The 27,808-nt window shown below is 39.7% G+C and overlaps 1 protein-coding gene across 1 annotated transcript in view; it reads left to right on the forward strand.

The window, feature by feature from the left end:
- PLEKHG1 (pleckstrin homology and RhoGEF domain containing G1) overlaps positions 1-27,808 on the forward strand; it is a 141,532-nt gene that overhangs the window by 77,350 nt on the left and 36,374 nt on the right. The window contains exons 4-5 of the mRNA XM_062572377.1: positions 9,995-10,533; positions 27,646-27,746. Coding sequence (XP_062428361.1) covers positions 9,995-10,533; positions 27,646-27,746 — 640 coding nt within the window. The remainder of the gene's footprint in view (positions 1-9,994; positions 10,534-27,645; positions 27,747-27,808) is intronic.

Consider the following 27,808-nt stretch of genomic DNA (forward strand, 5'->3'; position numbering starts at 1 on the left):
TCTTGAAAGTGATGACAGTGGAAGAGCTTTCATAGGGATATGTTAAAGCTTAATGTCAATGCAACAGGGGACAATCAAAACAAGATGAACAACAGATTAGGGTATAAAAGAATCAGCAGCAGAAAATAGGAATGAAAATTTGGGACGATTGCCTTTTTACTGACCTCTTGTATGTGGTAGCACTAAGAGCATCTTGACTTCTTACAGTGACCAGCTACTTCATTGCCATTTGGTAGTCTTAGTCTTCTGGACCTTATATATGTAAAGTATATAATTTAGCTATAGAAGCAACAGAATAAGAGGAGCTGTGGAATACTTGTGGTATATATAGTGCTTTTAATTTGAAGATCTACTTGATTTCTTTTTTATTTGTTTCAAATAGTGTGAGATTTCAAAATGCTAATTGTTTTATGCTGTAAAAATCTGTCATCATCATTCATTGAGACCCAGGACCTTCATCTGTCATTGAATACATTCCTAATGAATTGGCATTTAAAAGAGCTGTTAACTTAATGTTACAATACCCCTTAAAAATAAGACGTGTTGTTGCCTTTTAGCAGATTGGGCATAGGAAATGACTGATTTCTTGAAATGACAGAGCCAACCTGTGGTGGACATAGAGCAACCATCAGTATGTCTCAGTTCCACCCCAGATGGAATATAAGGATTCTCCTCCCCATGAAACAAACACACATGCTGTTTTTGTAGGCTTTATATTTGTCCAAGACAGGAAATCCAAAGAAAAAGTTTTGTTTTATTTTAAATGCAAACATCTGTTAGTATGAGCTTAGTGTTACTATTTCAGTTCCTTTTCAGAATTTTTGTTGCTAAACTTTGAGTTGCAGAGGAGGTTCCAGTAAATGTTTACAATTCAGAAAGAGTTGGAAGAAATCGTTTCACTGAATTTAAAGGAAAGCATCAATTATATAAAGTTTCTGAAACTAGTTTCTATTCTGAAAGTCACCTATTCCAGAGAAGCTTTTACAGAATAAGTTTTTTTTTTTTTAGAGGTGACTTTCAAAGGAATGGCAAGGTTTTAAAGACAACAACAAGCTATTAAAATGAATTTAAAAGCACTAATCATTTTGTATTAATATTGTAGTTATCAGTTCTTCTTAAACTGGAAGAGATGAGTTGTACAAGGAGTTGTCTTTTTTTGTGGTTACACAAATTTCTAACTAATAAGAACTACTTCTAGATATCATATTTCCTGCTATGGAAAGTGTGCATGACACTTTAGGGGTTTTTACCTACTTTATATTTCTAGCTGGGAAACATTAAAAGAATTTTAATCTTAAAAACTTCACAGTGCTTTCAGTAAAGCAACCAGTGGATTGTGCTATATATGGAGTGACCAGAATCCAGTGCCCTTGAGCTGCAGTAGGTTTTTAGAAGATTCTGAACTTCAGCAACAGCTTCGGCTTGGCTGGATGAGACTGAATGCTCACATAATCATTAATTTATTGACATGAGAGGACACTTGCAGCAGACTAATCTAGAGAGAAGTAAGTAAAAGACAGGCTTGATGTCCTTGATATCCTACCTTACGTCACTGTATCAGTAATATGCCAGCAGCCGTGCCTTTTCTGTATATGATGCTGGGTGGAGAGAAGGGTCTGTGTGTATGCAGGAGAATTTTCAGTCAAGTCACAGCGTTGAAAGCTTGAATATAAAAAGGCTTAAAAATTCATGCAGTATCCTGTCAAACATTTCCTGTTAGCCTTGCAGGGTTGTCCTCACTAAATGCCAGTATGGGTGGATATGGGTGGAAATTAAGTTCTAAATGCATTTTAATCTGAGGTAGAGAAAAGAATGGTGTATTTATTCCTACTTGTGCACTTGTATGTCAATGTTTTCACTGACTTTTCATTCAGTCTGACTTGCAGATTTGCCAACTATAATGGACCATCTTTTTTAAAGGGAGAGGAAACCAAATCACCAAAATTCACAAGGAGGTAGAAAATAATCATTTTTAAAGGCCTATAAATGGAGCATTGGATCCATATACTCTTTGTGTTGCAGTGCATCAGCAGCACATGACAGGTTGTTTCTTTTGTTAGGAATCTCTGCAGTACTGTATACAGATTAAATAGCTACTGCATTGCAGAGAGTTATTAATACATTACACTGCACTTTCCGTGAAGATGTCAGCATGTCCTCTAGAAGAGCTTAAGACTGAATGTACCCTGTGGTTTTGTGTCTTTTTTCTTTTTTTCATTTTGCTGAAGAGAACTCATTTCTTCAGTAAATCATTAGCCAGGTGGGAAATACACAATAACATTATTCCTAACCTCAATAAACTGCATTTATTGTTTAAGTTTAGAGAAATTAAGGCTCTACTTCCAAACAAAAACAGGTCACTTTTTTTCAGCTTTTCATTCTGATGCATTAGGAATGTGTTCTTACGGCACCCTGCATGCAGCAAGAGAGAGGACAGGACAGAAAAGAAATGCCAGATCCTAAAAGATAATGCAGATAAACAAGCAAATAAACAAAAGACCACACCTGGGGAATGTGAAGTGTTAAAAAGTGAGGAGAGATGAGGCAAAACCCTTTTTTTCTAGCACATCTTTGGACAGTGTTGTTTGTTTTTTGGTGTTTTTTTTTTCCCTCCATTGTCCAATGTGTATCACAGATAAAAAGGTTTTGACAACCTGTTCTCCTGCACTGACAGGCTTTAGTGCCACATGTATTTAAAGTGGTTAGAAGCCATTTTTGTTTTCTTTTGTTTTTTTTTTTCCCCTCATGGATGTAGGGTAAATGTTTGCTGATTTATATGTAGGTATCTAAGGGAGAGGTAAGGCCAAATGTAGATGTAAAGAGATGAAAGAGCAAAGTAGAAGAGAGCAAAGACCTTGGCAGCCCAAGTAAGGCTCGTGAGGACCCAGCATGTGAGTCCATACAGTGGCTGAAGCTCATGCTGTGTCGTTGCAGCCCCCGCTTGTCCCCAGCCTGCTGAAGCACAGGGGAGAAGGTCTCTGCAGCTGGCTGCCTGTAGGTCAGCCTGGCACTGTATTTGCTTCAAGCTTTAAAAATTGAGGGGGTTCCTTATGGCGAAACAACAACTCTTTTTTGCTTTGTTGATAGTATTGCTCGTGTATATTAGGATGATTGCTTGGTCACGTCTACAAACTATGTCCTCTATCTGGTTGACCGCTCTGCAGGTCTGCCCGAGAGTTAGCTGAAACCTCCCTCAAATCCAATATTAGCTACCCAGGCAAGGAAGGCAAAAGGTGCAAGGGAAGCAGAGGTTCAGAGGAGTGAGTTACTAACCAGTTACAAACATTTCCAAATCTTCTTTATATGATATTCTAAGTATCTGATTGTACATTTCCCAATACACATGGGTTCTAGCTGATGTCCACTTTGCTCAGGCAGAAATGTGTGTAAATGTGCAGCACAGCAAATGAACAATAAATTTGCCACATTCACTTATACATGATGAAATATCCATGCACTGCACTCTGCATATGTGTGTACCAAGGACACTGTTGTATTTCCTGTGCCTATGAATGTGTCCAAGATTTATAGATATAAGGTGGCCCTGTCTGAAGCATTGTGCAGAACTTTCAACAAGGGGTGTGTGAATATATATATGTGTGTATGTATATTTTCCAACATTAAAAAAAAAAAAAAAAAACAAACTCCACAGAAGAGTGGAGCATGTCCCCACGTCCCAAAGACCTGAACTGTGGCAATGTAGTAATTGCTTGTAAACACCTCGTCTTTAAAGTTGAGTAAAAGGGACTTTCACCCTGACAGCCCAGACCGTTCAGATCAAAGTATTTCATAGCTTTAGAGGATGATATCAAGGCCATTTTCACTTTCTTTCTCTAATTCCAGTTTCCTGCTGAGAGGTGTCATTCGAGGACTATGCTCTTCAGGAGAACTTAAAAGAAAGCTGAGGCCCTGTGCCATACAAGGAGAGAGGGAGTGAATTTTAAGTGTGATTTTAAAGATCGAGTATCCTTCTGTGGGGCTAGGTTTGGGCATGCAGCTGCAGTAGCACACCTGGGAAGTGGCGCTGGCAACTGGCAACTCTGATTTCTTCCCCCTCTCAGCACCGAGAGGGAAGGTACCACAGCCTCCCCTGCAGGACCGGCTTATCTCAGGCACTTTCCCCACTAGTTAGCATCGGTCTGAGAGCCTGGGACGCTGGATGAGTTGAATTATCATATTTTTTCCATCACCGCTGCTATCCACATGGCAGCTGCGTCCAGCCTCGGTTTCAGATGTACTTAAGATTATCATCTTTCTGGCTTTGTGGTGTTCGTTTTCCCAGGTAAGTCAAGGCAGAGTCAGCCTGCCTGGCACGATGTGCTCTTTCTACCTAGTTATCCAACCCAGTGAGCTAGAGCCGGACTTCACTGCAGAATTCACAAGCAATTTCCCCGTCAAGGCCAAATAAGCTTTGGGTTTGCAGGAAGAGCTAGAATTGGAGTGTGAGCAAGCAAAGTTCTGTGTTAGACCATCTGTCTTTGTTTTTTTTTTTTTTTTTTTTCTCCCCCTCCGCTTGCAACTCTGGTCCTTCCCCCTCACACATTTTTTTTCTTCCCTTTTTATCCTTTTTCCTTATTTTCTCTGCTCCTTCATGTATTTTCTCCAGTTTCTTCTCTCTTTGTCCATTTGCCTACCCATGTTCTTTTTTCTCTTGTATTTTACTTCATTGCAATGTAGCACAGAACATCTGATGGTTTGTTTTAACTTTCTTCCAAAAGCTTTTCCTCTCCCTTTTAATAATAATAATAGTTTTGAGCAGGCACTGCAAAAGCCTATTCCTGACTTTTGTGAAGGCAGCATAGGTTCCAGAATAAGCCTATTTAGTATTGCATGTTTGTGGGAGTTTCTGGCAGAAATACAGATGTTTCATAATACCATCGAGTGATGTATTTGCTTTGCACGCTTGTCAATATTGTCTGCAAATAAAGGGGCAAAGCCTAAGAAATACTGTGGAAGTGTGGGCTCTCTTTGATACGCCTGCGGCGCTGTGCCTGCAGAAGTGGAAGGCACTGGGTGTTGCTCAGTGAAGTGTGCATTTTACAGTTACCCACAGCGATGGCCGTTGTCCCGTCCCTGAATTGAATGATGTCATGTTTCGTTTAAGGCTCTTAGCGATGCTGAAGACTGCGGGTGCACTGGGAAGAAAGGCAGTGAGAAAGTTGTGAATCAGGTTTCTGTAAAGCCTTTGTGTTTAGGGTTTAGATAGATAACAGCTGACTCATGCAATATTTCTGGCGAAGGAGCTGTACAGACTAGTAAGAGCTTCTCATTTTACCTGAGTGCCCAGTGAGGTAATTCTGGAACAGCTGAAGGCAGAGTGTGAGTTTATCCTCTGTTACACAGGTAGGTTGTGGGTTGTTCTGAGGGGATTTGAAATATAGAGAGGACTTGTTCGCTCTCTGTGCAAGGAGCCAGAGACATTCCACAGTGGTGAGATACTGTCGCAGAGGATTTTCCCTTGCAATAATGCTCTCGGACATTAGCGTGCTCAGTTATGACAGAGGCTATTCTGCTTTAAGTATTGCATGGTGAGGAGAGTGATTTGGCAGGGCACACTAGCTGATGGGAGGTTTTTTCTTCTTTTCCTTGTTGTAAGATTGCTAATAAATGGGATTTCTGTTGCTCAAAGTTCAGTTAAAGTACTTGGCAAGATACTGTACATGACAGTTAAGAGTGAATTCATAATATGCAGAGATCTAATCCTGCAAATATTGTAGCTCTCTACTGTGATTTTGTTCATGGAGGGTGTTAGTTTTATAAATTACGTGTGTTCATGTTCAGAATTTAGTTGGAAAAAAAAAAGAAAAAAAATTACTGTCCTTCACTTTAGTAATATTCAAAGCAGGAGATATTTAAGAAGATTGTAGAGAGATTATTGTAGGGATTTTTTTTTTTTTTTTATCTTTTTCAATCAGGCTACTGTATAACACGTTTCTAAGTTTCAATGCTGGAATTGAATTTGATATTAAGGGTAGAAGTTGCTCTGAACAGTCCTGATTATTTGTATCTACAATATAATTGGTTTATTTGAAATGTGAAAGTATTTCAAAACAAAGAAAAGAATTCTTGTAGTCTCATCACTTTTATTTGGCTAAACTTTCAGAGGCTGTGAAGCTTGTAATTTCTGTTAATATCGACTTTGGTAGATTACATCTCAGGTCTTCTTTTTCATACCAGAGGAAGGGCAGCAATAATGCTAATTACTAGTATAAATTGAGTGGTGAGTTTTTAGTCAAGCGTTACGTATTAAAATGTCACATGCTGTAAACAACTTAGAGAAATAAACACCTATATTTAGACAGGCTGAGGGTCTTTGTATCTAATTATAAAATTAATTGAAAGTATTTTCTCTTTTATTATATGCTAATGTTTTAGAGTAGCCAAAGCTATAGAGAAAATGGAAGACTATTCATCATTGCTATGGATGTAGCTATAGGAAGGATATATATTAAAGAACAGCAAATGATAGAAGCTTATGCGTTTTGGTGGGAAATTGTTGATGAATGCATGCAGAAAACATCAGATATACTAAGGTATTTGCTTGACATGTGGTGTTAATGTGGTAACTAATATTGCAGTTGCCCGTTGGGGTGGAAAGCAGGTATTTCTTGCCCTCGCAGCACTGCAGAGCAGGCACCGTTGTTTTTTTTGCTGGAGTCTCCTGTTGGGCCATGCCGGCGTGCGGGGTTGTGTCGTGGGAGGGGGCAGAAGGAGGCAGGGAGGCCTGCAAGGCATGGGGGAGGCTAACTGAATTCATGCAAAGGCACAAACAAGAAGTGACCTTGTTCGGGGAGCACGTCTGTACTCACAAGGAAACAAATGTGTAATTATCCTCCTTTCAGTGCTGAACTAACAAGTGATTACTGTTGTGCCTTAATTGAAGTATGCAAATTTAAGATCTTTTTTTTCCAGTTACCGTTCCAAGTACCATTATTCACGACTCATAAAAGTTCTCAATGTTATTTTGCTTCGTTACTGAAAAGGTTCAGCAAATAAAAGAATATCTAAAGAAATTATGTAGTGAACCAGGCCAGATGTGGGTCAGGGAGTGAAAGATTTACCCATCTTCTCAGAAGATCTGGTGATACCTAGAATTATGCAAACTGTTTACAGCCTTTTAAAAAATTTGTTTATAACTGTACCTAGCTCCTGGTGATACTGCTGAAATTGGGATGGAGGAGAAGGGGAGAGGGGTAGATCCTTATAAATCAGTCCCTCAAGGTACTCAAGAAGTGAATTTGGTATGAACACCTGTTACTGTAAAAAGCAAAGACAGAAACTTGTAAGAGGTCACGATGCTTTCAGAGATGCCACCAGGAAAAGGCAGCCATTTCGATTATGGCATGTTGAGATCAACCTTCTGGTTTGTTTCCTCTCTCTCTTCCCCCCTCATCTATTTATTTGTGGGATTTTCACCAGTCAAGAAGCAGAAAATTTAGGCAGTTGACAGAATTGGCTGTTTTACAGTAAAACTGTGCAAGGGCTGTGAAAATCCAGACCAAGACCCTAACACACACACACACACACACACACACACACACACACAAAACAAAACAAAACAAACAAAAAAGGATGGGAGAGTGACTGTGGCAATGAACGGGGTTCAGTTTCTGCCTTTTCTGATGTATTTGGACTTTGGAGAAATCATCTAATATCTCTGTTCCTGATGCCAGCAGCAAGGGTGGTGCTGCCTTGTCCCAGAGGGGTTCCGGAAAACTCTTGGAAGAGTTTCCCATCCTGTGTTGTTGCAGAGGATTTCGGGTTTGCAACATTTACCTGTAGATGAAACAAGTTCAGGGATAGACAGAGCCGGGGCTCGTCCCTTAGCACCAGCAGGACGCAAAGTGTTTTCCATAGAACTTGAAAGCTGAGGAAAGTAACGTGTTTCCTGGTTTTGTATCAAGCCGAAGTCCCTGCTAAGGTCTGTCGTGCCTTTCTCCTGAGGTTCCCTCACGGTTTCCGCGAAACGGAGATCAGTTTCGAGCAGGCTGGGAGAGCTTTGCGGCTCTGGTGCTGAGGCTGCAGGAGCGTCAGGCTTTGGACATGGGAATTTTGAGACCTGCGTTTCTCTGATCAGACATAGAATGGGCAGAACTTTAGCAAAAAAAGTCTTTGCGGAGAAGCCAAACGGCCAGTTTGCACTTGCCTGCAAAAGTGGTAAGAATTAATTTAAATAAAAAGTAATTCTGAGGGAAGTAGTCAGGATAAAGCTTTGAGGACAGAACAGACCAATTTTTTTCAAATACAAAATAGTTTGGTTGTTGTAATTTATGTAGAAGCACGGGAATAGTGATTTGTATGAAAATGGAGGAATTTGAGTCGAATGTGTATGGCATGCAGTTACCCTTGCCTACCAGATGCCCTGGGGTTTACCAAGGACGAGAATATAGGCTTTTAAGAGCTTGCACATTTTAATTGTCAAAACTGCTCCTTGTGTTTTTAATAGGCAAAATAAATTGTCATTAAGCAAGGAAAGAGGATATTGTGGAAGAGTGTTTTTAAGACATATTAAAATGCACCTATAGCTTCTGGCTACAAGTATGTTGTATGAAAAAAAAAAAACTTTTATTCAATTTCAGTGACCTGAGCTGTCTTGTTTGTAGGTTTTTTTTTATATATATTAATGAGCCTCACAATGTTTGGGAAGCAAATATTACATATTAATGCCTTCAGGTTATCTGAAAGGCAGAGAACGTATCAGCGAAACAGAAAGAAAAGAGTATGAAGTAATGGAATGTAACCAGAACCTTTTATTTTCCCACTAAATGTGACTAATCAGGTGTTTCTTTATCATGTAATTTTAGTAAAATATCTTGAAGCTAGTTAGCGGAAGAGTATTCCTGTTATCTTGTTTATCCTGCGCATTTTTCAAGGGGGTTTACATCTGCACAGCTGTCCTGTGCTTTCTAACTGAACTTGAAAAATGATCCAAAGCTGATAACAAAAATACATTCTTCCTTATCAAAAATGCATACTTTCTTATCACAAGCAATAGGAAGGCAAACATATTTGTCCATACTGATTTTGAAATGAGAAACTTCACTGCTTTCTTCAGTTTTAATTTTTTTTTTTTTTTTTTTTTTTTTTGCTTTTTTGTTTCTGGAGTTTATTCAAGAAAGGTAGGAAACCTTGGTTCTACCTTGCAAAAAAAGAGGCTGTGACATACAGAGAGGCCATAGATTTTAAGACTTTAAGATAAAACTAATGGCCAAATGTAACATGACCCATGTAACAAACCAATTACTCTCTAGTCTCTATATAATTCTGTGTTTTACCCTGAGGGCAATATTTCCTTAAGAGAAAGCTAATACCATCATCTAATACCATTATTTATTATTATAATAAATTACATATTATTAATTACCCATGTGCAATTAAAAATCTTATGCAAGATAGGCCAAATAAATCAAATGTTCTTTTCTGGCTTTTGTTTCTTTTTGGTTTGGGGCTTTTTATTTTTAAATAAATAATAGTTTTTGATTTTGAAAGATCAGGGACTGGCATTCTAGTTTGAATGAATTTCTTCCTATCCACAGAAGCAGAGTCATGGAAGTTTTTTTCTTTGTAGTTATATACCCAATCTGCTTTAGTTTTTAAGAAGGCTATCTTAAGTGTTGGGCAACTTTAATTTGCATCCTTATTGGCTCTACATTTTTCTAAATAAAACTGCCATCTAGAATGTTAATTGCCAATGTAGTTTTTGAAAAATGAAGATGTCACTGGAGTTAAAATAAATAAATAAATAAATAAATAAAATAAAAATAAAAATAAAGCTGAGCTGCTGTGCCTAGGTAGTAGCCCCCAGTGGGGGACCCCCACCAGCTGAAAAGCATTAGAGCTGCCATAGCCAAAGCCATGCTGTTCTGGATGTCTTTTGTAAAAGTTACTGCTATATGTTATATCTGTATGCTAAGCTTTGAAAACATCTGTTGTTAACTTTTCTGTTACGTGGAGCAACAACAGTGAAACCACTTCTCCATATTTATTATTTTAGATGGCTTCCATTTACCTCTTGATGTTTTACCGGCTGTGACAGAGGCCCTTGACTCCAAGACAAAAGGGGAAGATTTGCACAAGGAGAACAGACCTTTCCGCTACTGTGAAAGAAAAACCATGGAACTGTCAGATAGCGACCGTCCCGTCAGCTTCAGCTCCACTTCCTCCTCTGCTTCCTCCAGGGACAGCCACTGTTCCTTCGGAAGCAGAACGACCTTAGCTTCAAACAGCCATTTGGGCTTGTTTAACCAGGATAAAGAAACGGGTGCCATCAAGCTAGAACTAGTCCCAGCCAGACGATTTTCCAGCAACAAGCCACGCAAGAACACACCTGCAGAGCAACAGGAGACTGAGGAAAGCCTGGAAAAAAGGCTAAGTACGCCAAGGAAAGCAGAACCAAAAGGAGCGGGCAAAAACTGTGCAATGTCCCTGGCCACAGAACCTACCAGTCCCAAGCTCCTCTACGTAGACAGAGTTGTCCAAGAGATTTTGGAGACAGAGAGGATGTACGTGCAGGATCTCAAAAGCATTGTGAAGGTAGGATTCTTGATTAGAATGAGGTATCTATTTCTATGTCATTTCTGATTTTACAACAAGACAGATGGACTTTGACAATGGAGTTGGTATTTGTGGGTAAACCCAAAGGTCTTATAATTAGTAAGAGTAGAATCTTTGTTCTTTTGTATTTGTAGTTTTTATTTGGTTAGATAAATCTAAGCTGTTACTACTTATTCATGAAGAAGTAATTGATAAAAACAACAGTTGATGGTAGTGGTGGTGAACAGAGTGGTGAACTCTTTGCAGTACTGTCTATTTACAAAGAATGTACAATACTCTGTTTCCTGGAGTATAGCAAGAAGCAAACAGGAGACAGCTTCTTCGCTTTTAGTTCTACATCCCTTTAAATGCTTTATCTGAAGGGTCTCTCAGATTCTCTCCCCCCCCCCCAACTCAATCCTAATCTTGCAAGTCCTTTCCTGCCTTTTTCATTCACTTTTCATGCAAACTGACAGCTGCAGTCCAAGTCCTTGGCCTGTAATGTTGAATATGGCTTGTGTATTTGGTGGAAAACCCTATTGCTTTGGCTCTTATAGGATGAAGTAGGTTCTCTTTAATATCTATTCTGAAAGAGTGGTGACTGTTGCATCTATTAGTGGAGTGTGATTTTTGTTCAGTCCCCAGCCTAACAATATCTTTTATTACCCCTTTCTAGTACTGGGAATGTGTCCTTGCCCTTATGTGGATTGTTCCGCTTGCTTCATGTTTTTTAACTATGCCCGTCACTGTTGTATTCATTTGTGTTTATGAAGACTATAAGCAAGTCTTTTGATTGTTCTTTACATACTTAACCTACATGCACGTGCTACCACCACTTACAAGGAAGGGTTTCCTGGTAGTGTATCTGTAGTGTACTATATCTAGAGTAAATGGTTTTAGATAGCTGTATGTGCTAGTCTGTTGAAGAACATAGAAGTCAGCTGCTGCCAAGAAAAAATAATAAAAATAACCCTGATCCCCTAGACGATACAGTACTTAAATAAGGAGGAAAAGGCTAAGACTTTGATCACATAGATGCATGTGATCATTTGCCCTCCAACCCTAGCCCTCCCTCCTCCCCCAGACATTCTCACAAAGAAGTCTTTCTGCAGAACTATCTTCACTTCTACGGCTGTTGCTGTGTCACTAAATTCAGTTTTTGCCTAAATTTCATTTTGGTACTGTTAAAGACTGTTTGTCATATGCAACTGAAGCAAATCGGTCTGTATACATAGTCACTATTCCCTGGGCATGATCTACATGTTTCTGAAAAGTTCACCCCTCATTCCTTCCCCTATGCAGTAAATGATACAACTTGAGGAACTAGAAACTGTCATTAACGTAATCTTAACTGATGTTTGCTAGAAACACTTTAAGCATCACTGTTGCAAATGTGGAGTAAATGAGGAAGATGTTCTTGAAGTTATGATAGAACCTTAGGAACTTACATGCTTTGGCATTTCACAGGTACAAGATCTAATAAATAAAGACTCTTGAAAGCTTTGTGTTGCTCTAGCAGCTCATCTGAGAGATGAGGTGATTGGCAGCAGGATATTTTTTTAGGTAGGTATTGAGGATCCAAGGGCTTCAAAGGAGCTCCTTCCCAAATGAAGAGGACAGGAGGGAACCAGCTACCTCAGCCTGTGCATGTTCTTCATTTGGTTTCAGGGGAGGGAAGTGTGTTTGGAAACTTGTTACATACATTTTCATACATTTTTCAGGATTCCTTTCTCCATGAGTCACCTTGGCAATGCTGTTGTGATTTACCCAACTAAGGGTGGTTGTTCTGAGAAGGATGGGAAGACCCCACAGACATTTGTAGGAGTGCTGCAGCCTTTGAGGATTTTGATTATTTGAGCCTCTATGACTTGAGGCCATTTAGTTTGGCAGTCAGATAACTGGCGCAGAGCCAAATTAAGATGAAGGGAAGCAGCTCAATCTGTCTTTTTTTCTAAATAAACACGGGTCAGGTTTTGGCAGCTTGTTAGGAAATGGGATGAGAATGGGAAAAGGGGGCCCGGGGAAAGGTCAGAGGACAAGTGCTCCCCATGAAGGGTATGGGAACTGAAGAGTGGGAGCTGGTGGGGGAAAGCATAAGCAAATCAACTAGTGCTAAGTGCAGAGATTAAATCATTAGAGGGAAAACAATATGAGGAAATAAGAGGAAACCCAGGAACTGGAAAATTGAGGGCAGTATGAAATAGAGTGGTGCTAGAGCACTCTGGGGAGTTTTGCAACAGACTACAGTATGGCAGATGTTTACGCACACAAACTAAAAATAGTCCTGAGGATTTTCAGGGGGCAGGGAGAAAGTGGAGCTACCCAAGTACAAACAGTTTAAAAACTGAAGAGCTGTAAGATTGGGGAGAAAAGAACAAGTATTATTTTAAACACTCCCTACTCCCGGTTGAGAACTGTTGGTACAGATCTAGTCTATTACTTTTTGTCCCTGGCAGTGGGGATTTGCTGACAATACCTTCTCTGTAGGCAGTGAAAACATATGCAAAAGGGACCTACCTGTTCTCAGTGAAACATGCTCTAGGCTGGAACCAAGAGGTTTCTAGACTAGATGTTCAAAAATTCACATGCATGAATCCACTCGCTAAATCTCTGGTGCTGAGCAAAGCATGTTTGCCTGAAATACATCTCCGTGCATATGTATTTTTTTTATTTTTAATACATCCGCACACCTAAGCCCTTATGATGTTGCCTGTACAAGGAGATCTGAAGAGGCGGAGAACTACAGCCGCATCAAGGAAGTAATGTTGACTGCAAAGTGAAAGGAGCAATTTGCAACTACAAGAATGTCTCATTAACGTAGACTCTGTAAAATTGAGTGTACAATTCATCTTGTCCCAAGTACGTTCATTAAGACTTAGCCTAGCATAGTATTTTAGGCAGTGTCCTTTCAGCCCATGTAGCCTGCAGAACATGTGGAGTTAGCCTACTCAGCGTAAAACACAATGGAGTGAATGGCAGAAAATAAAATTTCACTTTTTCGATGACTTTATTGACCTAACCTTGTTAAAATAAATTTAAAAAGCATAGATTTCTGTTAGTTTTTAAGTATCTATGTGGTCTTAACAGCAGCAAATTGTTGGACAGAGTTAGAAGGGTCTTCACTGCGTATGGCCAATGTGGTCTTTAACTGATCCCGGAGACCCGCTGAGGTTCTCCAGCTTTCTTTTAAATTGTTCATGAAAAGAGTTTCAGTGATTTAGGATGAGTGACAGGAGATTGTACAGGCACTATGTTCCCTGTACCCTTGGACATGCTTTAAAAACAGCAGTTTTTCAGAAGCATAGTTGAAATATTACTGTTCTGAGAAATACTACAGTGATTCTTGCACAGGCAAGCCTTTTAATAAGGACACAGTGAACTTTTCTGGGTTTTGTATGTTTTTATCAGGTGATGTATTAAAAGTAATTAAAATTTTGAATCAGTGCAGCTTGAAGTGTGTTTTGGGCAAGTTTGTGATGAGAAATGGGATATCTGGACTTCCTGCTTGCGTCATGCTGACAGGTGTACCGGTCAGGGTGAAACCTGCAGGTTGTCTCCTCTTCAGGACTCAGTCTAACTATTTCAAATTGTAATTTAGTTAGAAAATGTATAAAATTGAATGAGAGTCACTTACTCAAGTAACTTTTTCTTTCCCTAGGTAAAGTACTTTGCCTGAGTTTATTAACAAATGAAAATATGTTTTGCTCTGGTGGTTTGTACAAGTCCAAAGCCCACATTCATAACTTGTACAAACACTTGTAACTAGAAAATGATATCCAAATCTGTTTCTTACCTGTGCAAAATGGAGGAAGAATGCAAATGCACTTGTTAATAGTGCGTTTACCCAGCATATTCCATCAAATTCACTCTGATAGCAATATTGGCAGATTGAGGTCCACTGCTTGAACATCATTAGATCTAAAAGGTAAATAGTATCAGTAAAAAGCTGATGGCATCTACATAGGAGAGTAACTAGAAAGGAATGAAACACGCTTTGCACATATATTTGATTCAAAGGGAGGTTGACCTTCAGGAAGCTTCAACTCCATCTCAAGTCTGGGAGACTTCTTTTCTGTGAATGAGTTCCTCTACCCTTTAACTGCACCGTTTTTGAACCATCCCTACTGGACTAGTCCAAGTTCATGTCCTGTCTCCTCTCCCTATGCTACCTCTTTTCCAGACCATTTGTCCCCTCAGCTCTCCTTTTTTGTTTTAGCACTGGAAGTTCCTCACTGAAGCCTTTTTATCCAGAAAGTCCCATTATCCTTCTCCATACAGTTGTCTTCTCTCTACAGTTTTCTTGCCCATCTAGCCTCAGTCTCCTGACAGTTATCCCATCCTTGTCCCCTGTCAGTCTGTATTCTCATCTTCTTTCCTTGTATGATTTCTCACTTTTAATCTTTCTCTTTTCCACACTCTGTCTTTGCTGATTCCAGATGTCTGTTTGTCTCTCTTGCTGTCATCCAACCTGAAGACATTCTCTCAAACAGATTGTCACAGTCTTTTTGCCAGGTCCACTGTAGTTCTCCCTCTGTACCCCAGCTTCATGTTAAGTTTGTCTCCTCTTCCAACAGCATGCCTTATCACCATTCCTAGTTTTCTGTCCTCTGTGTTCTGTTAAAATTCAGTCTCAATCTCTGATGTCAATCACATTCTTTGTTCCTCTTTTCTCCTTTCCATCCTGCTGGACAACTCTCTTCATGTCTGCTGCCCTGGACAGGTTGCTTCTGCTCATTGCATAAAGTCTGCTCGGGGTCGCTGATGCACAGGAACACCTTGTTCCCTATTCTTGCTTCAGGGGAGCAGATCTGAACCAGGTGTGACTTGTGGCAACCAAGAGTGGCAATTGCAGGTTAAGACCTACTGAGGCATAAGCTGAGACATGTGAAATACCATTGCTAGAAGTTTCTGTTTGATATTTACTAATCTGAAGGTTTTCTTTCTGACTCTCCCACCACCATTCCTTTCAATACAGTCAAATATGGGAAGATTTGCACCCAAATAGCAAAAGGTATGCTCTCGGAAACAAAGTCTCCATTATGCTCCAATCTGTTACTGCCCATCCCTGAAGTAGAAGGGTTTGTTTCATGTCCTTGCTACAGCCTGGAGGTGCTTGTCTTCTCAGGGGAAAGGTCACCAAAATTTTTCAACATGAACAAAAAAAAAAAAAAAAAAAAAAAAGTGTATTTTCGGTTCTGTCATGAAAAGGCCTGGGGGGATGTTTTTGCTGAAATCTCCTAAAAGAATTCAGTAGGGAGGCAGGTTTTCAGCATGGAAAGCTTCATCCAAGGCAAGTGAAGTCTGACAAAGTTACAAACCCCTTGGGGGAGTTAGAGGTCAAGCCTTGGAAAGGGAGATATTGGACATTTGCAGTTGATAGAGATTTGCCATGTATGATTAAGGGAAGCTCTTCCGACAGGAAGCCAGTATCTGAGCTTTATTGTTCAGAGTTTCCTGTCTCCTGGTCCTGTATTTAAAGGATGCCTCTTATTGCATTTTATGCACTTTAGTTTTTTCCCTTTTTTTAAAAAAAAATAAAAGCTCTGAAGATTGGAAGATTGCAGTGTGCACATTATCACTTCTCGTGGTGTGTTAATGAAAACGTAGCTGCTTGTACACTGGCTTGTTGGATAGCAGAGCTCATTTATGTTCAGCAGGTGGGAGTCACAACATAGCTAGTGCATCCTAGAGTATTTGCTACCTCATTATACTTAATTCGCCTTTCTGTTTGCAGGCTTTTTGTTTTTTGTTTTTTATTCTTTTCCCTGTAACTCCTACTTCCATGCCCAAAGAAGGCACCTTTAGATTGCTGATGTTAAGCTGTGTGTGAAAATGGAAAAGTACCTCTGTTTCACAATGCAAGGTTCAAGCACCAGCAAAAAGGGGGAAAAAATGATTTAGTAGCACTTCTTTAAGAGTCTCTTAGATTAGAAATTTCAGAGTGCTTCAAAGGAAAGTTTCTTGAATGCTATGGGGAAGAGAACTGTGACGTGAGAGGATGTAAAGGTCCCTCCTGTGTTAAGGACCCTGAGCTTTATGGCACTGCTGTAACCAGCAGGCAGTAATGATGGCATTCTTCAGCTTTCCAGCATTTTTATTTCACCCCTTATCAGGATCGATAATGTATGATCTTACAACTAGTGTTTTTCTTGAGTGCATTAAGACCAAAACATAGTAACACAGTACATAGCAGCAGCCGCAAAGCTGTGGGGCAGTACCTCAGCCTCAGTTATGTACACGGCAGTCCTGGAAGCCTGTGCCTCACAAGGATCGCTGACGTGCTTCACTCACTTGTCCTAAATCTGCAGCACAAAAGAGGGCATGCAGGTGATGGGTGCATGCTTTTTAGATGGTCTATGTTAGTCTCCTCATGAACAGTGGTGCTTTAGAAACGGGCTCTCTTCCTCTGTGGGCCATCTCCAGCTCCAGAGCCTCCCCCATGCAAAGAGAAAAGACATCTCGCTTAGATTTAAAGCAAAACAGTAATGTTCAGAATGAGATTCCTAGTGCTACTTGCCCCTTTTACCTTTACTTGGAAATTTCCCTTGTTAAGACTTTAAAATGCAGTTAAAAGCAGATTAGTTTTCCATTAGCTCACATGCAGTTCCTTCTGACCAGGAACTGATCCGTTCAAGTTTTTAGAAGATTTGGGTGAGTGATTTAAATTACCTGCAGAACCAATGTTATGGTAATGACATGACATGATAACTTTTTCAACTATGATTAGTATTTGATATACTTTGGGGCTGATGAGCTTTCTCACCACTTGTGTTTTTGTTGATGGAGGAAGAGCTGTGTCAAATTCTGATAGACTTCTTCATGGAGAGAGTGACAGCAGAGCAAGCAAGGTTTGAGGGTTTGGGTGTTCTTTTTTTCTCCCTCTCCCAGTAATACTGAGATACGATAGCTGAAACTAAATTCTGTTTGACTATCTTGGTACAGATCTGTAAGGAATTTGGAAGCAGCAGTAAATGGTCAGCATTTGTGATTTGTTTGTTTTTGGATTTGCGGTTAAAAAAAGATTGCAATCCACACTGGAGACTGTTGAAATGTGAGGTGTCTAATAACGCTAGGTATGTTACTGAACAGGTGTAAACAGCTGTTCTGGCTACCTTTGAGGAACAGCTCAAGTAGTCCTCAGACTTCTTTCTTCTGAAGCAGTAGGACTGCTCAATTTTCCCAGTGGGATTCTTGCTTCCTGCATGTGAGCCACATTAAACATCCTAAAGCAACCTGAAGTGATGGAAGGATACACAAACTGTTGTTCATGTTTGTCTTAAATAGTTTCAGATGAAGCTGTTCCTCAGTCTCCAAGATCCCAAATGGAAGTATGTTGGCAGCTGTATGTGCTTTAAACTTCCTATAGTATGTACCCTTTAAAAAACAATGCAAACACCTTCTCCCTCTGCTGCCCCTATTTTTCTGGACACAAGAAAAGGATTCTGGACTTTGGAAAAGGATGTGTTACATTTGTGCAGTAGGAATAATTCATATTGTGAACAACCAAAAATAACCTAACAAGCCGCTTACGTGGTGAAAAGGAACTGACGTACATTATGGCATGAACAGGGAGCTGTTTGTAAACTAATCTCATAGGAAATGGGTAAATTACTGCTCAGTCTTATTTCTTCTATAAAATTCATAAATGTCCTTTATTCAGCATATTGCTGCGTATTTGAAAGACACTGAATAAAATGTAATCATTGCCTTGTGTTTTCTTTAGCTTACTTTGTATCCAGTTGCTGTATCTTATTTTACACCTAGACTGCAGAAACTTGTTGGGACAGGTACTCTCTCTTTGTCAAGTGATTGCACAGCTTCAGCATATGACTGGGACTGCATTCACTATGGCAGTACAAACATGTAATCATAATTTAGAGCTGGCCTTAAAACAAAACTCTGTGTTTGGACAGCATGGAAGAGTGAGTTATACTGCTGTTATAAATGAGGTGTCTACAAATGCACAGTTAATTTTTTTTTTCTTTTTTAAGAAAAGCTTCTGTGGAAGTTAAGTGTCGGGGTAGCTGCTGCTGTTCCAGTGAACTGTAGAATTGCTGAAAAGACCGACTGCAGCTGCTATTGTACTTGCTTTTCTTGCAGTGTTGGATAAATTGCTCAACCGTGCTGTCTGTTTGCAGCCTACTAAATGCTTTCTAAATGCAAATGAGCGTAGATAAAAGAGCAAAAGTTAATCTTTGGTTCTGGAGTGCTTTATCCTTTTCTTTTTAGAGAAGGAAGGTAAGGGGCAAAAGATAGTTAACTGTGGGACGCACCATTGAAGAAGGCTCGTGGTACGCAAGGGATTCTGAGCGTGAAACTTTGCTCCTATAACTGAACTGAGATTGGAGCGTGAGGTTGTGTTACCCTTTAGTGCAGTATATACAGCCCCTTTGTAACTTAGAAAGTAACGAAAGACAGATGTGTTAACCTCTGTTCTCTGGCTTTGATTTGCTCCCTGGCAGCCAATGAGTAGCTCCAAAGTGCAGTTTATAGAAATAAACTTATAGGTGGATAGCAAAATTGGGATGAGGAGGTATGGGAGCTGAGGAGTGAGGGAAAGGACATGCAGGCTTATACTTCAAAACTTTCCGTAAATATTTAAAGGCTTTAATAAGTTGATGCAGTTTTGCAGAATGATTGAGATTTCTATGATGAAATTTCAAAACTTGATTGCTTAAAGCAAAACAAACTGCTGAGACTTCTCCAGTAGACCATGTTTTCTGGAATTCCATGTGCTTGTTATAGTCATTTCCTTTCTAGTCCATGAAAATACCACTTTTAAATTTGTTATATCATTATTATTAAATATTACTTGTCAGTGAATACTGTTTGTCTCGTAATGCGTACCCTTTAAACCTGGAGGCTTAAAAAAACCCAGATAGCAGTCTCTCCCTCTTTTCCCCTTCACCACTCCCAGGGATTATAAGACACTTTAAAAATTACATTTGGAAACCACTTATTGCTATAACCTTCCATTTTACTGTTGTTCATATATTAGTAATATCCATTCATAAGTTTCTGGGAATCATATGGTTAGTAAGGTTAATAAATATGTATGTGTATGTGTGTTTAGGATGTGTGCGTATTTTCTCCATTATGCTGGGTTTGCATTTTTATTCTTTGGAAAAAAGATTTTTTCAGTTTCCCTTCTTCTGTTTTAAAATAAATATTTATTTTCTAGAATGTCTCATTTAACATGTAAGTGTATTAAGAGTTCCTTTAGAAATGTTAAATTTCATTGCTTTATAAGTTGGGAAAAGTTTATTTGACAGGTTTGCAGCACAAGACTCGTGTTCACTTCCTGGATGATCCACACATTCAAAGACTTAGTTCTCTGTGCTTTGCTTGACTGTGGTATAAAAGTTTATAATCAGACCAGCTGAGACCTCCTTGTGAGAATTAATCTGTGTGTGTCCTGAAGAAGTTCAAGGTTTTGTAGAACTTATCATTGTTACACATTTTTAGCTTTTTTTTTTTTTTTCTTAACTCAAGGTTATTGGACGATGATGATTCCTACTGATACTCCATTGAAGGCTTAGATTTAGAAATCCATAGAGTGTTTACTTTGTATGCCCAGTGATCACAAACTATTTGACATCCTAATTGCTGTTTAATAAGGACAGCAAATAAAAACATTATTGTGGCTTATTTGTGCTGTTTTCTCTTATCTTAGGAAGCCGGTTAGATGGTGGCCTCACAAAGCTCTTCAGTGAAATGTCAGTAAGCTACTGATAGCATATTGTGCCATGAACTCCATGCTGCTTTCTGAATTTATCTCTTAACACACCTCCTTCAGTAACAATTCTGAGTGCCAGCTTTGGGGCAAAATTCCTGTAGCTGTGGTTTGTCAGTTGTGCTGGCTCACGTCTGATGATAAACTTGGAACGTGGTCACAGTAGTAGGGGAGTGTTCAGGAGGCCTCACACTTGCTGAGTTTTCCAGTCAAATGCTTCAGTTAAATTCTTGGGACTAACTCTGCTCTGAAAACTTGAGGTCCTGTGACAAGATCTCATGATCGTCGTTGTTGACACTGAAGTGCCCTACGCTTTACTTTTAGGCTTTGATGTGTCCTGCTGACTTTCCATGCTACCTTGTGTGCGCTTATGCACTGCACAGGCACAACTGTTCAAGGACAGTTTAAAGCAAAGAAAGAATGTGTTTTAGAGGTACAGGCATAGTGTTAGGACTCAGGAATTGCTCACTGCTAATTTTGGCTGCCGCGTACTCCCCCTGTGGCTTCCCATGCATGTGGATGAAGCCGAGGATCACTACCAGAGGTCACTACCTCCAGTCCTTCGTATCTCTTCTACAGTCTATAAATGAGGCAGTATTTTAACATCTATAAGATAGATGAGTCTTGTTGGTTATAGAAAATTTGTCACTTATTTTGAAATAACTCCATGACAAAGATACTTTTCTTCCCCTGCAGGTGAAAGTGTTTTGTAGGCTTAGTAATTTGCGGGCCTCTAACTGTGGAAAATGTATGGGGAAGTCTGACATGATCACCTTACTTAGCAATGTTAAACAGTGGAAAAAAAACTTAAATACGCTTCTCTATTTTTAGGCTTTCTTTATATCGTGTTCTCACATGTGCTGTCACCATCAGTCTTTGCCCTTTCTACATGCAGTCATTGGAGTATCGGCTTACTGTATCATGATGCCTGCTGCGTTGCTGTTATTTGTAGGCTGTAAGTTGATTGTATGTGTAAATTGGCTAATTCTGATGAAGCTAGTCTTAAACAAAAGTACACTGAGTAATGCCTTCTCCAAGAGCTCCATATGGTATCTGGAGAGAGGACTAATGCCAGCAAGGTGGCATCCTGCCAGTTCAGAGACTCTAGTGTTCTGCATGTAAATCAGAGATGAAGGAAATGAATCACAAACTGCATATAATAAGACTGTATAAAGCATACGGATTACTTAGGCTATTCCTGTGTGGAGACTCTCTGAGTGGCGATGGTGCCTGTCCGAGGACATTCTCCTGGCCCTCGCTCCCTCAGCAGTGTGATTAGAGCACTGCATGCACGTAGGTGGGCACTTTGGCACCCGCCTTCCATGCAGCTGAGTTTCCCAGAAAAGAACAGAGGACCATTTTCTGTACTAGCACTGTCAAGCGGCAGCTTTGTGTGTGAAGTACTGAGTGAGATGAAGGGAATGAAAAGAGGGATAAGTAGTGCATGGAGCCCCCCAGGACCTTCCTGCTGTTGTTGCTGAAGCAAATGAACAGGTTGCATGGCTTTGCCTGGGACTCCAAGTGTCTGCAGAAAGACCGGTGTCCATGGAAAGACTATGGCTTTGGCCGTCTCTTGGTGACAGGGCTATGCTGTGCCATGCTTCAGCTCTGGACAGGCCTTGCTCTTTCAGACCTGTTGTTGCTTGGGCTAGCATGAGGGTTTGATTTACTGGCATCTTTAATGTGCATATCTGTAGCAGAAGTAAAATCTAGCTCAGATTTTAATGACAATCAGACAGCATCTTCAATTTAAACTGTTCAGATAAGTAAAAAATATTTAGTTGTGTTAGCTCACTGTATGACAAAATGATTGTGTAAGGTTGAAAATAAAGTCAGAGGTGTTGTTACTTGATTGTGTTTCTTAAGCATTCTGTGCTTAAAAGTATATTAAAAGTATTTTATAGAAGTATTTACATAAAAACAGAAAAAGCAGTATTTTATCTGTAGAATTTCATTGTGTAGTCGTTTCCTGATTAGATAATGAAAGAACAAATATATTCGAGAACAGAATGCAAAGCACAATGAGAAGAGACCTACTGTTCCTACAAAACAGTTTAATTTCGTAATGAATGGAGATATAATAACTGCATGTTATAGCATTGCTGGGGGAGTCAATACAAGTAATACATTGAAGCACAGCTGCTGCCATTTCTGCTGCTTCGCTTACAGGGGAATTTTAGAAGTGGGAGTTTAAGGGCACTAATTATCTTGACAGATATGGATTGCTGCCTCCCAAGTGGGAACATGTCAGGCTGTCTCGGGAGGACTGAAGACAGCAAGGGGGTGGGGTGGGAAGTGGTTTTAAGGGCAGCTGAGGGAGCACACTGGCTCTTGGAAGGTAAAGATGGTTTCAGTCAAGAGGAGACTGCCTATAGATAGATGAACAGTATGGCTTCCTTACAGAGAGCAAAGAAGCAGAATATGGATGATGAAGGCGTAGGAGCAGACAGAAAAATGTGTTAGTTTTGCCTACATGAAGTATTTTGCAACGGGTGTCTCCAAGTAAACTCTGCACAGGCTATGAGACCTGCACTAAAATAGCAGACTTGTTGTCTTCTATCAGAAAAGGTGATGACAATAATGATAATTGTGTTTTAGGAAGAAATCCTGATGAAAGGCTTTGATATGGGATGGAGACGAATCTGATTTAAATCTCTTCAAGTCTGCAGCTGATGTGGGCAAAGGCGCTAGAGCAAGAAGGCAATGTAGGGGTTGTTTACAGCTGCACTTTCACTTTACAGGTTGCAGCTGCACTTTCAGTAGTCTGACAGCTGCAGTGAGCTGCTCTGACCAGAATTCAGTCATTCAGTCTCCTGCTTCCCTGTTGCTGAGAATAAACTATTTTTTCCACAGGAGACATTCAGAAGATTTTGGGGGGGGGAGATCAAAAAAAAAAAAAAAAAAAAAAAAAAAAAAAAAGAGGAATTGAAAAAAATAGTAAAAAGGGGACTTGTGGTGTACAGATGATAATCAACTACTTATTTGTAAGAATTAGCAACAAGGAGCAAGTTATAGCAATTATCCCCTTGTACAGTTATGCCCGAGTTGATTATAAGCATGATGTTTGGTGTGGTTAGTGCGGTTCCAACAAGCACTCTATAGACAAGATCCAGTTTGTGAGGTGTTCTTTTTTTTTTTTTTTTTTCTCTCCTTTCTGGTCTATAGAGCAGTGGGGGAATAGTGTTCAGGCAGCCCATGCCATGTACCATTTCAGTGAGTCCTTTTGTGCACAACCATCTGATCGATTTTACGAGAAAAGTGCTGCCTTAGCAGTGTAGCATATATGTGGAGAGTATCAGAAAACCGGGAACTGAGTGATGTTGCTCTACATGGACTTGGGTTCTGTCTGATTTAATACTATATTTTCCTCCTTATGCTGCAATACTAGGAATTGGAAGGTTCAATAAGTACATAACTTTAAGCATTTTTTGGTCAGAGACTGAGTTTTCTTGGTGAAAGCCCTCAGCTCTTGAGCCAGAATGTATTGCAGGAGTCCAGAGGGGTACAGGAACTGTACTTACTCCTTCAGCCTTCATTTAGAGTTTGAAACAGTTTACTATGTGGGTAAAAGTCTCCATCCCATTATTATTACTATTCAGCTTGTGATCTGTTTTTAAAGCTAAATGTATATCTGTTTTCCAAAGATGACTTGGGTGGCTAGATAAAAACGCCATGTGTTAATCTGCATTTAGCTTCTAAAGTTTGGTCATGGAAAAATCAGTTTAATCAATAAGTGAAGCTATTCTTAGTCATTTTGTTCTTGACATTTTTCTCTCATTCCTAATTCATATAATTATATTTTATCCTCTATGAGAAACCTGAAGCTAGTGTTGTCACCAGTTTTGTTCCCCTAAAGGTATTTTTCATTTGATTCTGGAGGAGGAGATGGCAGTCTGATATGAGACTTTTAGTAGACGTACTTCTTGATAGATGTTGTGTGCTGAAAGATAAACGGAGAGAATGTCCAACCCAGCAAGGAAGGCAGAGCGGTCTGGCAAGACTCTTCTGGTTGTTGCAAAGTTTCAGGAAAGAGGATGGAAAAACTGTGCATGTCATGCGGAGCAAACCTTGCTCCGTAAATCAGTCTAAGCAGTTTTTTTTTTTTCTTCTATGAAGTGAGCTAAATGTTTTGCCATAACTGCTGCGAGGCAGTTAAACACTAACAGAGGCAAAGGTTATAAACAAATCATTCAGTGCCGACAGAAGGGCCATAGATGCTGCAAGAAGCAAATAAAGTGGATGAGCCCGGTACTCTGTTCTGATAAATTTCATTGACTTCCGCACCATGTCATTACAGCTGCAGCCTGGCCTGTTATCGCGTAGCTCCAAACCTTTCAGTATGGCTTCGGATGATAACAGCTGTTGATATGCTGTAGTAGGTTGCAGTGACTAACATGGGGGGTAAAGTATCATTTTCTAAGAAATAATTAGGAATAAACTCATGGCTGAGTAGCTTTGATCTGCTTTTGTCGATGTCCTTGCAGAGGGTTATAGGCCTATAGTGCATCTGTTTCCTGGATGAGTTCATGAAGCCTTTATGGCTGCACATCTACTCTATAAAGCAATATAACCAGACGGGTCTTGCTTGCTCTGACAGTGCAGGTGGTGTGCAGTTCCTCTGTGCCTGGACTTTGTCAGATCACTTAGCCGAGACTGTTCAATGTCCACTGCTTTCACAGAAATTGAGGCATCTGGAGCTCTTTGCTGCTGTGACTACTCCACCTGCAGTATCACATTCAGCAGTTCATATCTAGCTCAGGTATTGGTTCACGCATTTAACAGCGACTTAAACATGTTAGTAGCTGTTGTACTGTTGCACAAGCCTTGAATCAACAAAAATAAAAGATTAGAACGTGAAAGTATTCCCCAAAATTTGAGTGATCCCCTAACTGTGTCAGCAAGATGAAGTGCTGGGTACTTCGTAATTCTAAACCTCTTCAACAAATAACCAGCTCCCCTTACTCTGTGCGAGCAAAAAGGAGGATAAGGGAGCCTGAAATACAGTTTTAAGAAACTTATGAAAACAGAAGACAAGTTGTGGGTCTGTAGTATAACCTGATATTGGCATATGCTACTGGAATGCTGGAAAACTGCCAAAGCACCTGCAGGCTTTTTCTTGGCAGGAGCATGAGGGAGTGCTTGATTCCTTATTTCTTACTAAGATTTGATAAAAGACTCAGAATAGTATATATGTGGAGTGAAACAGGGGTGAGAGAACAAGAGGAACACAAAACAGATCATGCTTTTAACAGTGTCTGCAAGAATACTGGAAAAAGTAATTGTGAGCTATTGTTATTCTTAGAAAATCTGAATTCCAGCTCTGCTGAGATGGATGAGTTTGAAAGTGACTCCTCCTTGTATGATGAGTGCACTGTATGGAGTTGCTCTGTGTGAGGTTTTTATTCCTCTGCTACCATTTTCCATTCACCTATCATATCACCTTGAGATGTTTTTGCATTTTCTCCTGCAGCACTGAAAATGTCTGTAAAAGATCAGGATTTCACTGGGACTTTCCAGTTCTTTATTTTTATATGCAGATTTGTGTTATATTGTGTTTTTCTCCTTGTTTTTTTACGTTCTACAGAAAAAGAACAGAGTCTAAAACTGCGCCAGAGTAGCCCTGAATCTGTCTTGCTTTTACTTCTGGCTTTCTGATTTAGAGCATTGCATGTTGCAGTCCTATTTGTGTCATTCAACTTCTTAAACCTTTTACTCTTATGCAGCTTCTGAGTATGAATAAAAAGCCAGTTAGAGAGTGCCAGGGATGCAGTTCCAATGACTTACTGCACAAACGTATTTCAAGAACAAGCTTGGACTACAAGGCTGTTGTCTGCCGGGAGAGAAAGTAAAGTATGGATGTCCTTTTTAAAGACGCTGAGGTAGCCTTTGTGTAAGGTCGTTTCCTTTCCCATTTGTTGTCCAAAAAAATGCTGTTTTATGATGATGGTGAGGGATGCATTTAATTAGAGACATTAATTGCCTGAAAAGCTGAATGTTAATTACTGAATATTATAGTTGGAGGTTTGGGACAGGTGTCTAAACCTGGTTCTTGCTTACAGTTGTAACTCTGGTGACACCATTTCAATTAGAAAGAAGGATCTGAGTATGGACACTCAAGCACTGCAATTCAAAACCTTCTTCATGAAGGCATCTAAAATCTGGAGGTTAGATTAATGATTGATCCCTCCCTCTTCACTGGATTTACACAGAATAAATCTTGTCCACTGCATGTATCCTGTAATATTTTTTCTTTATGACTTTGGAATGCATTTATATTGTAAAGACTTTCATGGTCTAGCTGACATTTTTCAGGGTTCCTTCCTGGTAGCGTTCTGGAATGCTGTGTTGCTTTTGGTAGGTTGCCACACCACATTGTCTAACCTCAGGCTAAGGGATTTTATTTATTTTTGTTCTGCATTGTTTCACCTGTTTTCACTTTTCCTTTATTGTTGTCCTTTCTCCAGCAGAATTTCTTCGTGAATGTGGCAGCCCGTTGGGTTGGTTGGTTTATGAGTTGTGTATCACAAAATAGCCAAGTGGATTTGTTTGCCCTGGATCTCAGAAATTTTAATACTGTAGCAGCAGCAGAATGAAAGGTGACACTCTGGGGAGTTGAGCCCTTATCAAAATGAGGGAAGATACAGGAAAGTTGTTTTTTGTAAGAACAGTGCTGTCCTGATCATTTTTTTTTTAACTGTCTTGCTCCTATTCCATTAAATTCACTGGATGTGATACTGTCTACACTTCTAAAAGTGAGAGTGAACCTTCACAAGAATACATACCAATGTAATTTGCAATGTAACTGTGTATGTGCTGAAATTGCACACTAACATATATACAATGAGATCTCCTGTCCTCTACAAACTCTGCATTTTTTTTCAATTAGGATTTTAAAAGAAAAAAAAAAGGCCTCTTGCAGTGGTTACTCTTCTAAGCCTCCGTTGCTTGTGTGCAATGTGCTCTTGATTATATGGGTTTTCCATTGCTAAGGCTCCATTAAATTACATTCTTCATCTTTTATTTTTCCTTTTTTTTTTTTTTTTTGGTCTTTGAGTCAGTTAAATGATCAATTAAGCTGTCATGGTGAATGAAACCTGAATACGTTTGTGTATCAGTAGCAAGAGAAGTGTTCGCTGTCCGGCTTAAGGGCCATAACTTAGCATTAGGTCTTTTGTTATTTTTCTAGGTTTCAGTGAACAGATAAGTACTGTTACCTTTCACAATAGAATGACTGTTCACAGAGGGCTACTGAAGGGTTTACTGTAATAATAACGTGAAACTGATATGAAGGACCTCATCGTGCACAATTAAAGATAGCTCCATCTGCTGATCCAGAAGAGGAGGGAGTGTCTAAGGCATCCTTCTCGTTCCTCTTGCAGGATTACCTTGATTGCATCAGTGACCAATCCAAGCTTTCCCTGGGGCCAGAAGAGCGATCAGCCCTGTTTGGAAACATACGGGACATCTACCGTTTCAACAGGTAAATGAATATTTGTCTGAATGAAAACAGGTCAGTAGCCTGTGTTAATGGGGAGGGGGCAA

This window comes from Rhea pennata, chromosome 3 (assembly GCF_028389875.1).
Source record: "Rhea pennata isolate bPtePen1 chromosome 3, bPtePen1.pri, whole genome shotgun sequence".
NCBI lineage: Eukaryota > Metazoa > Chordata > Aves > Rheiformes > Rheidae > Rhea > Rhea pennata.